The following is a 14,289-nucleotide window of genomic DNA, read 5'->3' as shown; positions in this document are numbered from 1 at the left end:
ACAGAGAGAGAGCGACAGAGACAGGGAGAGAGACAGACAGAGAGAAAGACAGAGAGAGAGAGAGACAGAAAGAGAAAGAGAGAGACAAAGAGAGAGAGAACGGTGTAATGTCTGCGTGGAGCCTTTGCAGAAAGTATTCTTGAATTGACATTATTTTGGGGCCCTGTGTCACAATCTCCCGCTGCCTCTTTGATCAGTGACATCTCTGCATGATGCTTCTTCTCAACGCTCCCTGTGTATATTCTCTTTCAAAGCTGTGGAGTGAAAGGGAGGGCAGGATAGAGCCACCCAGTCCCTCACCCGATCTCTCTTTCCAGACAGATCTGTTTATCGGATGCTCCCTGCAGACCTCCTCTCCTCGTCTCGGTTCTGACTGTGCTTTCAAAGATCTGTCTCGCAAATAAAATTCAGAACACTTGAATCTTCCAGAAGAATCTCCAGTCTCTCTCCTTCACCGATTTGAAGATGGCGACGCATCGTGAAAATCAATCAGCAAATTTGAAACTTGTCCCTGCCTCCATGTCTATCTTACGTGTAAATAAATCCCACAGTTCGATTTAGCCTGTACGCCATGGTCTGAGTACCACATTTATTTACCTCCTCCGGATGGTACGTGTGCTCTGATTGGAGGGGACAAAGGTGCGGTTGAGGGTGTCAGCAGCTAGGGGGCAGAATCAGATGATCCTATATTCAGAATGAGGCAAAATATCTGGTCAAATGCTCCTCTCGTGGTCAAACATGACCAAGGGATTGCAAACAGTTTGGTTCAGCCATCAAGGAAACTCACACGATGGGATGTGGAATATGGGGCTGGAGATATTTCTTTCACAATGAATCTCACCACAATCTTATCATTTTTATTTCACTTAACACTGGTTGATAGATATTACAAAGACAACACGCGAGCAAATTAACTTAACAACCAAGTTTCAATGCTGCTGAAAAGAGAGGGATGTTGCTGAAGCCTCTGTGTCCATCTTATGTATAAATAAATCCCACCATCCCATTTAGCCTGAACCTAGTTATCTATAAGTGCCATATTTATCTCTCTCTCTCTCTCTCTCTCTCTCTCGAGGTAAACATGGAGTGGGAAGGGATGAAGAAGATCCCAGGGTTCCAGGTACCTGGATGATGCAAGTTGTACCCATTAAGGACAAACACAAGAATGCCAAATTTCAAAAGCGTCGCGACGATTTCTTCCACAGGGGAGGGTGCCGATTGGTGGGCAAATCCACTCCGATTGGATGTGCTGTTGCCTTGGAGAGGGGAGCGGGGAACTATTGGCTCCCCAAGCTTCTGGATTCAGGAACAAGGCACAAGGCTTGAACAGATTGTCCTTATGCAGGCCCCTGATTTGGAATAGTGACAGTAAAATCTCTACGCTCAACTGGCCATCTTCAATTGGTTGTTGAGTGGAGCGCACTCAAAATTGTTCAACATGTGCTGCCCTGAATCACCTCCAGCAGGCGATGAGCCCTCGCTGGCTTTGTGAGCCTGGGTCGGTTGAGGAGGGGCCGGACTCTGCCAGCGATTGAAGGAGCGGGTTCTTCGATCCAAGCAATCACTGCTCTGTGCCATCTTCAACCCTGGCATCGAACCTGGCAGCGAAGCTCACACACGGCAAGGGCACGGTCGACGGAACTAAATGTCGGACTGACGGCAGCATCCGGAGATTGGGAAACGCCACCGCGACATGGTGGCAGCGTGGAATGCTTAACCTGTCATTCGAATTTCTCCAGTGGTATAAGTCGCTCGGACCGTCTGAAATTTGGAATTCTGGTCTTTGCTCACCCCCCCCTGTCCCCGCACGAGTCACAAATACTTTGACAATACGCCCCCCTTTTCAGCAGTTTCCATTCAGTCAAATTCCGGCTGAGATCTATGACAGAGGGGTCATAAAACCTCATTAAATGAACACAAACCCAAGATGTGGGAGATCGGGGTTGGATGATGCTTCGAGGGAGGAGGGGGTGGCAATTGCTGGGGGTCGGGGGGAGGGTTCCGAGAGTGGCGTAGCCGTCGAGTGCACCAGCAAGTCTGCCTCACCGGGCAACCAGCCAAGGGAAGAAGATACAAATGTTCCAACTGGATTTTAGAGCCGAGAGCTTTCTCTCTCCATTTGTAAACCTCCCATTTAAAATGAACTGCGCTTCCTGCTATTGACAAATCTGAGTCCTTTAATCACCAGATGAAGGCACCGTGGGGGCTGGGGGTGGAGTTAAGACGCCACCCGGTGGCCAGAGGTCGGAGCTGCGCCGTGACTGTTGACATAGGAAAATCCAATGGGATAAAAAAAATCAGCAGAGATATTTTACGGTGGGAATAGTTTGAGGTGGTAGAGATAAGCATCCGATCCAGACAGCAGCGAGGATGGAAAATTGAGCAGTTTTCCCGTGATATCCATCCCGAACGTTACCTGAGGAAGGAATGTTAATGCAAAAAATGAGTTTGCAATGTACTGTGAATCCAAAACCCTCCCCACTGGGTCATTGGGATTGAGGGAGACGGGGAGAGGGTGGGGATTGAGGGAGAGGGTGGGGATTGAGGGAGAGGGTGGGGATTGAGGGAGACGGGGAGAGGGTGGGGATTGAGGGAGACGGGGAGAGGGTGGGGATTGAGGGAGAGGGTGGGGAGTGAGGGAGATGGGGAGAGGGTGGGGATTGAGGGAGACGGGGAGAGAGTGTGGGATTGAGGGAGATGGGGAGAGGGTGGGGATTGAGGGAGACGGGGAGAGGGTGGGGATTGGGGGAGACGGGGAGAGGGTGGGGATTGAGGGAGACGGGGAGAGGGTGGGGATTGAGGGAGAGGGTGGGGAGTGAGGGAGATGGGGAGAGGGTGGGGATTGAGGGAGACAGGGAGAGAGTGTGGGATTGAGGGAGACGGGGAGAGGGTGGGGATTGAGGGAGACGGGGAGAGGGTGGGGATTGGGGGAGACGGGGAGAGGGTGGGGATTGAGGGAGACGGGGAGAGGGTGGGGATTGAGGGAGACGGGGAGAGGGTGGGGATTGAGGGAGACGGGGAGAGGGTGGGGATTGAGGGAGACGGGGAGAGGGTGGGGATTGAGGGAGACGGGGAGAGGGTGGGGATTGAGGGAGACGGGGAGAGGGTGGGGGAGTGAGGGAGACGGGGAGAGGGTGGGGATTGAGGGAGACGGGGAGAGGGTGGGGGAGTGAGGGAGACGGGGAGAGGGTGGGGATTGAGGGAGATGGGGAGAGGGTGGGGATTGAGGGAGATGGGGAGAGGGTGGGGATTGAGGGAGACGGGGAGAGGGTGGGGATTGAGGGAGATAGGGAGAGGGTGGGGATTGAGGGAGATGGGGAGAGGGTGGGGATTGAGGCAGATGGGGAGAGGGTGGGGGTTGTCACCCTTCCTCTGGGAAGAAGCGATCACAGTATGGTTGAGTTTAAAATACAGATGGAGCGTGAGAAGGTAAAATCCAATACCAGTGTCTTGTGCTGAAACAAAGGAGACTATAAAGGGATGAGGGAAGAGTTGGCTCAGGTAGACTGGGAGCAAAAACTTTATGGTGGGACAATTGAGGAACAGTGGAGGACTTTCAAAACGATTTTTCACAATGCTCAGCAAAAGTATATACCAGTGATAAGGAAGGACTGTAGAAAAATAGATAATCAGCCATGGATATCTAAGGGAATAAAGGAGGGATCAAATTGAAAGAAAATACATACAAAGTGGGAAAGATTAGTGGGAACCTAGAGGATTGGGAAATCTTTAAAGGTCAGCAGAAAGCCACGAAAAAAGCTATAAAGAAAAGTAAGATGGATTTTGAGAGTAAACTAGCTCAGAATATAAAAACAGATCGCAAACGTTTCTACAAATATATAAAACAAAAAAGAGTGGCGAAAGTAAACATTGGTCCCTTAGAGGATGAGAAGGGAGATGTAATAACTGGAAATGAGAAAATGGCTGAGGCATTGAACAGGTATTTTGTGTCGGTCTTCACAGTGGAAGACACAAATAACATGCTGAAAATTGATGCCAGGAAGGCTGTGGCAGGTGAGAACCTAGAAACTATCATTATCAGCAGGGATGGTGTAGGAGGGAGGGTTTCAGATACGTGGATAATTGGAACACATTCTGGGGAAGGTGGGACCTGTACAAACAGGACGGGGTGCACCTGAACCAGAGGGGCACCAATATCCTAGGAGGGAAATTTGATACGGCTCTTCAGGGGGGTTTAAACTAATTTGTCAGGGGAGTGGGAAAAGGAGTTGTAGTCCAGAAGTCAGTGAGGGTGATGAGGTATTGGGGAAGGTATCAAGGTCAAGGGTGGGGACCGGTAGTCAGGAAGGTGGGTTGAAGTGTGTCTACTTCAATGCAAGGAGCATCCGGAACAAGGTAGATGAACTTGGGGCGTGGATTGGTACTTGGGACTACGATGTTGTGGCCATTACGGAGACGTGGGTAGAACAAGGACAGGAATGGTTGTTGGACGTTCCGGGGTTTAGATGTTTCACTAAGTGTAGGGAAGCTGGTAAAAGAGGTGGAGGAGTAGCATTGTTAATCAAGGATAGTTTAACGGCTGCAGAAAGGCACTTCGAGGGGGATCTGCACACTGAGGTAATATGGGCTGAGGTTAGAAATAGGAAAGGAGTGGTCACGTTGTTAGTTTACTATAGGCCCCCAAATAGTAATAGAGATGTGGAGGAAGAAATTGCTAAGCAGATTATGGATATGTGTGGGGGTCACAGGGTAGTTGTCATGGGGGACTTTAACTTTCCAAATATTGATTGGAACCTTTGTAGGTCAAATAGTTCGGATGGGGCAGTTTTTGTGCAGTGTGTGCAGGAGGGTTCCCTGACACAATATGTGGATAGGCCGACAAGAGGTGAGGCCACATTGGATTTGGTACTGGGAAATGAACTGGGCCAAGTGTTAGATTTGGTTGTGGGAGAGCACTTTGGAGATAGTGACCACAATTCGGTGTCTTTTGTTGTTGCAATGGAGAGGGATAGGGGCGTACGGCAGGGCAAGGTTTATAATTGGGGGAGAGGTAATTATGATGCGATTAGGCAAGAATTAGGGGGCATAAGTTGGGAACAGAAACTGTCAGAGAAAGGAACTAATGAAAAGTGGAACTTTTTCAAGGAACAAATACTGGATGTCCTTGATAGGTATGTCCCTGTCAGGCAGGGAGGAAATGGCCGAGTGAGGGAACCATGATTCACGAAAGAGGTGGAATGTCTTGTGAAAAGGAAAAGGGAAGCCTCTGTAGGGATGAGGAAACAAGGTTCAGATGGCTCGATTGAGGGTTACAAGTTAGCAAGGAATGAGCTGAAAAAGGGGCTTAGGAGAGCTAGGAAGGGACATGAGAAGTCCTTGGCGGGTCGGATCAAGGAAAACCCCAAGGCTTTTTACTCTTATGTGAGGAATAAAAGAATGACCAGGGTGAGGTTAGGGCCGGTCAAGGACAGTAGTGGGAACTTGTGTATGGAATCAGTAGAGATAGGCGAGGTGATGAATGAATACTTTTCTTCAGTGTTCACCAAGGAGAGGGGCCATGTTTTTGAGGAAGAGAAGGTGTTACAGGCTAATAGGCTGGAGGAAATAGATGTTCGGAGGGAGGATGTATTGGCAGTTTTGAATAAACTGAAGGTCGATAAGTCCCCTGGGCCTGATGAAATGTATCCTAGGATTCTTTGGGAGGCAAGGGATGAGATTGCAGAGCCTTTGGCTTTGATCTTTGGGTCCTCGCTGTCCACGGGGATGGTGCCAGAGGACTGGAGAGTGGCGAATGTTGTTCCTCTGTTTAAGAAAGGGAATAGAAATGACCCTGGTAATTATAGACCGGTTAGTCTTACTTCGGTGGTTGGTAAATTGATGGAAAAGGTCCTTAGGGATGGGATTTACGACCATTTAAAAAGATGCGGATTAATCCGGGATAGTCAGCACGGATTCGTGAAGGGCAAGTCGTGCCTCACAAATTTGATAGAATTTTTTGAGGAGGTAACTAAGTGTGTTGATGAAGGTAGGGCAGTTGATGTCATATACATGGATTTTAGTAAGGTCCCCCATGGTCGGCTTATGATGAAAGTGAGGAGGTGTGGGATAGAGGGAAAGTTGGCCGATTGGATAGGTAACTGGCTGTCTGATCGAAGACAGAGGGTGGTGGTCGATGGAAAATTTTCGGATCGGAGGCAGGTTGCTAGCAGAGTGCCACAGGGATCAGTGATTGGTCCTCTGCTCTTTGTGATTTTTATTAATGACTTAGAGGAGGGGGCTGAAGGGTGGATCAGTAAATTTGACACCAAGATTGGTGGAGTAGTGGATGAGGTGGAGGGGTGTTGTAGGCTGCAAAGAGACATCGATAGGATGCAAAGCTGGGCTGAAAAATGGCAAATGGAGTTTAACCCTGATAACCCTGATAAATGTGAGGTGATTCATTTTGGCAGGACTAATTTAAATGTGGATTACAGGGTCAAAGGTAGGGTTCTGAAGACTGTGGAGGAACAGAGAGATCTTGGGGTCTATATCCACAGATCTCTAAAGGTTGCCACTCAAGTGGATAGAGCTGTGAAGAAGGCCTATCGTGTGTTAGCTTTTATTAACAGGGGGTTGGAGTTTAAGAGCCGTGGGGTTATGCTGCAACTGTACAGGACCTTGGTGAGACCACATTTGGAATATTGTGTGCAGTTCTGGTCACCTCACTATAAGAAGGATGTGGAAGCGCTGGAAAGAGTGCAGAGGAGATTTACCAGGATGCTGCCTGGTTTGGAGGGTAGGTCTTATGAGGAAAGGTTGAGGGAGCTAGGGCTGTTCTCTCTGGAGCGGAGGAGGCTGAGGGGAGACTTAATAGAGGTTTATAAAATGATGAAGGGGATAGAGTGAACGTTCAAAGACTATTTCCTCGGGTGGATGGAGCTATTACAAGGGGGCATAACTATAGGGTTCATGGTGGGAGATATAGGAAGGATATCAGAGGTAGGTTCTTTACGCAGAGAGTGGTTGGGGTGTGGAATGGACTGCCTGCAGTGATAGTGGAGTCAGACACTTTAGGAACATTGAAGCGGTTATTGGATAGGCACATGGAGCACACCAGGATGATAGGGAGTGGGATAGCTTGATCTTGGTTTCAGATAAAGCTCGGTACAACATCGTGGGCCGAAGGGCCTGTTCTGTGCTGTCCTGTTCTATGTTCTATTATCACAAAAGAGGTAGTGTTGGGCAAGTGAATGGGGCTAAAGGTAGACAAGTCTCCTGGTCCCGATGGAATCCCAGGGTACTAAAAGAGATGGCGGGAGAAATAGCAAATGCACTAGTGGTAATTTACCAAAATTCGCTGGACTCTGGGGTGGTTCCCGCAGATTGGAAAAGAGCAAATGTGACACCACTGTTTAAAAAAGGAGGTAGATAAAAGGCAGGTAACTATAGGCCGGTTAGCTTAACTTCTGTAGGAGGGAAAATGCTTGAATCTATCATCAAGGAAGAAATAGCGAGACATCTGGATATAAATTGTCCCATTGGGAAGACGCAGCATGGGTTCATGAAGGCAGGTCATGTTTGACTAATTTGGTGGAATTCTTTGAGGACACTACGTGCTCAGTGGACAATGGGGAACCTGTGGATGTGGTGTATCTGGATTTCCAGAAGGCATTTGACAAAGTGCCGCACCAAAGACTGCTACATAAGATAAAGGTGCACGGTGTTACGGGTAATGTATTAGCATGGATAGAGGATTGGTTAACTCACAGAAAGCAAAGAGTGGGGGTAAATGGGTGTTTTTCTGGTTGGCGATCAGTGACTAGTGGTGTGCCTCAGGGATCAGTGTTGGGACCGCAATTGTTTACAATTTACATCGATGATTTGGAGTTGGGGACCAGGTATAGTGTGTTAAAATTCACAGATGACACTAAGATGAGTGGCAGAGCCAAGTGTGCAGAGGACGTTGAAAGTCTGCGAAGGGATATAGATAGTCTGAGTGGGCGAGGGTCTGGCAGACGGAGTACAATGTTGGTAAATGTGAGGCCATCCATTTTGGTAGGAATAACAGCAAAATGGACTATTATTTAAATGGTAAAAGATTGCAGCTTGCTGCTGTGCAGAGGGACCCGGGTGTCCTTGTGCAGGAATCACAAGGAGTTGGTTTGCAGGTGCAGCAGGTAATTAAGGCGGCAAATGGAATTTTGTCCCTCATTGCGAGAGGGATGGAGTTTAAAAACAGCGAGGTTATGTTACAGCTGTATAAGGTGCTGGTGAGGCCACACCTGGAGTACTGTGTACAGTTTTGGTCTCCTTACTTGAGAAAGGATATACTGGCACTGGAGGGGGTGCAGAGGAGATTCACTAGGTTGATTCCGGAGTTGAGAGGGTTGGCTTATGAGGAGAGACTGAGTAGACTGGGGTTATACTCATTGGAATTCAGCAGAATGAGGGGAGATCTTATAGAAACATATAAGATTATGAAGAGAATAGAGAAGGTAGAAGCAGGGAAGTTGTTTCCACTGGCGGGTGAAACTAGAACTAGGGGGACTTGGCCTCACAATAAGGGGGAGCAGATTTAGGACTGAGTTGAGGAGGAACTTCTTCACATAAAGGGTTGTGAATCTGTGGAATTCCCTGCCCAGTGAAGCAGTTGAGGCTACCTCATTGAAAGTTTTTAGGGCTAAGATCGATAAATTTTTGAACAGTAAAGGAATTAAGGGTTATGGTGAGCGGGCGGGTAAGTGGAGCTGAGTCCACAAAAAGATCAGCCATGATCTTATTGAATGGCGGAGCAGGCTCGAGGGGCCAGATGGCCGACTCCTGCTCCTAGATCTTATGTTCTTATGTTGAGGAAGACATGAAGAGGGTGGGGATTGGGGGAGACGGGGAGAGGGTGGAGATTGGGGGAGACGGGGAGAGGGTGGGGATTGGGGGAGACGGGGAGAGGGTGGGGATTGGGGGAGACGGGGAGAGGGTGGGGATTGGGGGAGACGGGGAGAGGGTGGGGATTGGGGGAGACGGGGAGAGGGTGGAGATTGGGGGAGACGGGGAGAGGGTGGAGATTGGGGGAGACGGGGAGAGGGTGGGGATTGGGGGAGACGGGGAGAGGGTGGGGATTGGGGGAGATGGGGAGAGAGTGGGGATTGGGGGAGACGGGGAGAGGGTGGGGATTGAGGGAGACGGGGAGAGGGTGGGGATTGAGGGAGACGGGGAGAGGGTGGGGATTGAGGGAGACATGAAGAGGGTGGGGATTGGGGGAGACGGGGAGAGGGTGGAGATTGGGGGAGACGGGGAGAGGGTGAGGATTGGGGGAGACGGGGAGAGGGTGGGGATTGGGGGAGAGGGTGGGGATTGGGGGAGACGGGGAGAGGGTGGGGATTGGGGGAGACGGGGAGAGGGTGGGGATTGAGGGAGACGGGGAGAGGGTGGGGATTGAGGGAGACGGGGAGAGGGTGGGGATTGGGGGAGACGGGGAGAGGGTGGGGATTGAGGGAGACGGGGAGAGGGTGGGGATTGAGGGAGATGGGGAGAGGGTGGCGATTGAGGGAGAGGGTGGGGATTGAGGGAGAGGGTGGGGATTGAGGGAGAGGGTGGGGATTGAGGGAGACGGGGAGAGGGTGGGGATTGAGGGAGACGGGGAGAGGGTGGGGATTGAGGGAGACGGGGAGAGGGTGGGGATTGAGGGAGACGGGGAGAGGGTGGGGATTGAGGGAGACGGGGAGAGGGTGGGGATTGAGGGAGACGGGGAGAGGGTGGGGATTGGGGGAGACGGGGAGAGGGTGGGGATTGAGGGAGACGGGGAGAGGGTGGGGATTGGGGGAGACGGGGAGAGGGTGGGGATTGAGGGAGACGGCGAGAGGGTGGGGATTGAGGGAGACGGGGAGAGGGTGGGGATTGGGGGAGACGGGGAGAGGGTGGGGATTGAGGGAGACGGGGAGAGGGTGGGGATTGAGGGAGATGGGGAGAGGGTGGGGATTGAGGGAGAGGGTGGGGATTGAGGGAGAGGGTGGGGATTGAGGGAGAGGGTGGGGATTGAGGGAGAGGGTGGGGATTGAGGGAGAGGGTGGGGATTGAGGGAGAGGGTGGGGATTGGGGGAGAGGGTGGGGATTGGGGGAGAGGGTGGGGATTGGGGGAGAGGGTGGGGATTGAGGGAGAGGGTGGGGATTGGGGGAGACGGGGAGAGGGTGGGGATTGGGGGAGACGGGGAGAGGGTGGGGATTGAGGGAGACGGGGAGAGGGTGGGGATTGGGGGAGACGGGTAGAGGGTGGGGATTGGGGGAGACGGGAGAGGGTGGGGGTTGAGGGAGACGGGGAGAGGGTGGGGATTGAGGGAGATGGGGAGAGGGTGGGGATTGAGGGAGATGGGGAGAGGGTGGGGATTGAGGGAGAGGGTGGGGATTGAGGGAGACGGGCAGAGGGTGGGGATTGTGGGAGACGGGGAGAGGGTGGGGATTGAGGGAGACGGGGAGAGGGTGGGGATTGGGGGAGATGGGGAGAGGGTGGAGATTGGGGGAGACGGGGCAAGGGTGGGCGTTGAGGGGGACAGGGAGAGGGTGGGGTTTGAGGGAGACGGGGAGAGGGTGGGGATTGAGGGAGACGGGGAGAGGCTGGAGGGATAATATAGGATTCTGGGACGGGGGTGTCAGGTATCTCAGCAAAAGAGCGATGCAGAGAGTTCAATGGAAGGATGGTCCATTTATATCCCCTACAATTCCCATCCTCCAGTTCAAATCCCACCCTCCCTATCTCTGTAACCTCCTCCAGCCCCTACAATTCTCATCCTCCTGTTCAAATCCCTCCCTCCCTATCTCTGTAACCTCCTCCAGCCCCTACATTTCTCATCCTCCTGTTCAAATCCCTCCCTATCTCTGTAACCTCCTCCAGCCCCTACAATTCTCATCCTCCTGTTCAAATCCCTCCCTCGCTCCCTCCCTTTGTAACCTCCTGGAACCCTCCGAGATCTCCACGCTCCTCGATTCCGGCCTCTCGAGCCTGGAAGGGGCCCTTAGTTCTGGAATTCCCTCCCTAAACCTCTCCCCCTCTCTGTCTCTCTCTCCGCCTGTCTCCCTCTCTCTCTGTCACTGTCTCGGTCTCTCTCGGCCTTCTTTCTCTCTCTCTCTCCGTCTGTCTGTCTCTCTCTGTCTGTCTCACTCTGATTCTCTCTCTCTCTCGGTCTGTCTTTCTGTCTCTCTCGCTCTGACTCTCTCCGTCTCTCTTACTCTCACTGTCTCTCTCTCCTTCTATAAGATGCTCTTTTAAACCTCTCTCTTTGACCGAGCTTCCTGTGGCCTGTACCTGCTATCTCCCCACATCTCAATATTGAACTATTGAGTGACAATTGCTGCTGGGGGATGCTGAAGTTGATATATCAATGCAACAGATGCTGTGGACCCCTCCCTCTCTCTCTTGAGACCCCCCGCCGTCCCCCCAGTGTTGGTTGCAAGATCCTTACCTCGGACGCCTTAGCCTGTGGTGGCGCATCCTTGAGGCCCTTCGAGTTTGTCTCCCCGCTCCTCCTGATAGCCCCTGTCGCGGGCCGCTGTCCCCCTCATGCCTCGGCTTTCACCATTGCGCATGGAGATGCTCCGGGATATCTTGCGGACAATGCGGTGGAGTTTGGTGTCTTTGGGACAGTAATCGTTGGCGAGCTCGTCCCAGGTGATCTCGATGTTCCCGGTGTACCAGAAAACCCAGCCAATCAGGCTGGCAAACACCACGATGGCCCCCGTGTAGATCAGCATGTCACCGTAATCCCGACCCCCTCGCTGGAGACTACCAAACACACCCACCAACAACGTCACCAATCCCACCACATCGAGGACCACAGCCAGCCACAGAGCGTAGGTACAGCGACTCAATCCTTTCAACGCCATCTCTACCACTACAGTCCCTCTATCACTCCCAACTCTTCCTCACTCCCTCTCTCCTCCAAACTCTATCGCTTCCTCAAACTCTATCCCAACCTCTCCCAACTCCTCCTCACTCCCTCTCCTCCAAACTCTATCGCTTCCTCAAACTCTATCCCAACCTCTCCCAACTCCTCCTCACTCCCTCTCCTCCAAACTCTATCGCTTCCTCAAACTCTATCCCAACCTCTCCCAACTCCTCCTCACTCCCTCTCCTCCAAACTCTATCGCTTCCTCAAACTCTATCCCAACCTCTCCCAACTCCTCCTCACTCCCTCTCCTCCAAACTCTATCGCTTCCTCAAACTCTATCCCAACCTCTCCCTCAAATTCCCTCGCCCTCTCCCTCAAACTTTCTCACTCTCAAACGATTTCTTGCTCTCACCTTTGATCTCTTTTATCACTCTCTCGCTCTGTCAATCTCTTGTCCTGTCCCTCCTTCGATCTCCTTACCGCGCTCTCTCTCTCCTTTTATCACTCCTCAAACCCTTTCTTGCTCCGTCTCTCTCTCACCCACTCTCTGGTTCCCTCTTTCCCTCTCCGTCCCTCTCCCCCGTGCTGTCCTTTTCTCCCTCCCCCTCAGTTACTCTCTCTGGCCCTCGGTGCTGATCTCTTCCACAATCTCTCCCTCGCTCTCGTCCACTCTTTCCCTCTCCAGCTCGCTCACCCTCCCGTGATCCCTATCGCCCTTTGTCTTTGTGTCTCCCTCCAGTGTTTCAATTCCTGGACACTCGCCCGAACCTCGTATCGCTTTCTTCTTTCCTTGTTCTCCCTTCCAGTTGCCTCAATTCCTTTGATATATTTTTCACAGGAGCGTTCTTCACGGTGCTAACTCCCTCTCGTTCTCTGTGAGGAAGTTTGCAGACTAACATAGACACACCCTACGTACTCTGCCCTGCATTGGGAAACTTGACAAACCGGTTCAGCAATGCAGAGGAATGGAAAGTGAGAGGATCAAGTTTCTCAGGTAACCCATTCTGTCCTGAGAGACCTGCAGCTCAGTCAGCAGGTACATGTCTATACTGTGGGATTTGAGCTCCATAATCCAGACCACACACTGCCAGTACTGAGGGAGTGCTGCACTGTCGGGGGTAGATGTATATACTCTAGGATTTGAGCTCCATAATCCAGGCCGACACTCTCCCCCAGTGCCAGTACTGAGGGAGTGCTGCACTGTCGGAGGTAGATGTATATACTCTAGAATTTGAGCTCCATAATCCAGGCCGACACTCTCCCCCGGTGCCAGTACTGAGGGAGTGCTGCACTGTCGGAGGTAGATGTATATACTCTAGGATTTGAGCTCCATAATCCATCCCCTACAATTCTCATCCTCCTGTTCAAATCCCTCCCTCGCTCCCTATCTCTGTAACCTCCTCCACCCCCTACAATTCTCATCCTCCTGTTCAAATCCCTCCCTCGCCCCCTCCCTCCCTATCTCTGTAACCTCCGCCAGCCCCTACAATTCTCATCCTCCTGTTCAAATCCCTCCCTCGCTCCCTCCCTATCTCTGTAACCTCCTCCAGCCCCGCGAATTCTCATCCTCCTGTTCAAATCCCTCCCTCGCTCCCTCCCTCCCTATCTCTGTAACCTCCTCCACCCCCTACAATCCTCATCCTCCTGTTCAAATCCCTCCCTCGCCCCCTCCCTATCTCTGTAACCTCCTCCACCCCCTACAATTCTCATCCTCCTGTTCAAATCCCTCCCTCGCTCCCTCCCTCCCTATCTCTGTAACCTCCTCCAGCCCCTACAATTCTCATCCTCCTGTTCAAATCCCTCCCTCGCTCCCTCCCTCCCTATCTCTGTAACCTCCGCCAGCCCCTACAATTCTCATCCTCCTGTTCAAATCCCTCCCTCGCTCCCTCCCTATCTCTGTAACCTCCTCCAGCCCCGCGAATTCTCATCCTCCTGTTCAAATCCCTCCCTCCCTCCCTATCTCTGTAACCTCCTCCAGCCCCTACAATTCTCACCCTCCTGTTCAATCCCTCCCTCGCTCCCTCCCTCCCTCCCTATCTCTGTAACCTCCTCCAGCCCCTACAATTCTCATCCTCCTGTTCAAATCCCTCCGTCGCTCCCTCCCTCCCTATCTCTGTAACCTCCTCCAGCCCCTACAATCCTCATCCTCCTGTTCAAATTCCTCCCTCCCTCCCTATCTCTGTAACCTCCTCCAGCCCCTACAATTCTCATCCTCCTGTTCAAATCCCTCCCTCGCTCCCTCCCTCCCTATCTCTGTAACCTCCTCCAGCCCCTACAATTCTCATCCTCCTGTTCAAATCCCTCCCTCGCTCCCTCCCTCCCTATCTCTGTAACCTCCTCCAGCCCCTACAATCCTCATCCTCCTGTTCAAATCCCTCCCTCGCTCCCTCCCTCCCTATCTCTGTAACCTCCTCCAGCCCCTACAATCCTCATCCTCCTGTTCAAATCCCTCCCTCGCTCCCTCCCTCCC

At 52.1% G+C, this 14,289-nt stretch overlaps 1 protein-coding gene across 1 annotated transcript; it reads right to left on the bottom strand.

Annotated features, from left to right (window-relative positions):
- Positions 1-835: 835 nt before the first annotated feature.
- LOC144487113 (transmembrane protein 238-like) lies at positions 836-13,190 on the bottom strand. The gene is made up of 3 exons (XM_078205171.1): positions 12,165-13,190; positions 11,394-11,904; positions 836-2,416 (listed from the first exon to the last, which is right to left on the bottom strand). The coding sequence occupies exon 2, from the start codon at positions 11,812-11,814 to the stop codon at positions 11,404-11,406; it is 411 nt and encodes a 136-aa protein (XP_078061297.1). The 5' UTR covers positions 11,815-11,904; positions 12,165-13,190; the 3' UTR covers positions 836-2,416; positions 11,394-11,403.
- Positions 13,191-14,289: the final 1,099 nt, after the last annotated feature.

The sequence above is a fragment of the Mustelus asterias genome, unplaced genomic scaffold (genome assembly GCF_964213995.1).
Source record: "Mustelus asterias unplaced genomic scaffold, sMusAst1.hap1.1 HAP1_SCAFFOLD_597, whole genome shotgun sequence".
Lineage (NCBI taxonomy): Eukaryota > Metazoa > Chordata > Chondrichthyes > Carcharhiniformes > Triakidae > Mustelus > Mustelus asterias.
The sequence above is the reverse complement of the archived record's forward strand: the minus strand, read 5'-3'. Positions and strand labels throughout refer to the sequence as shown.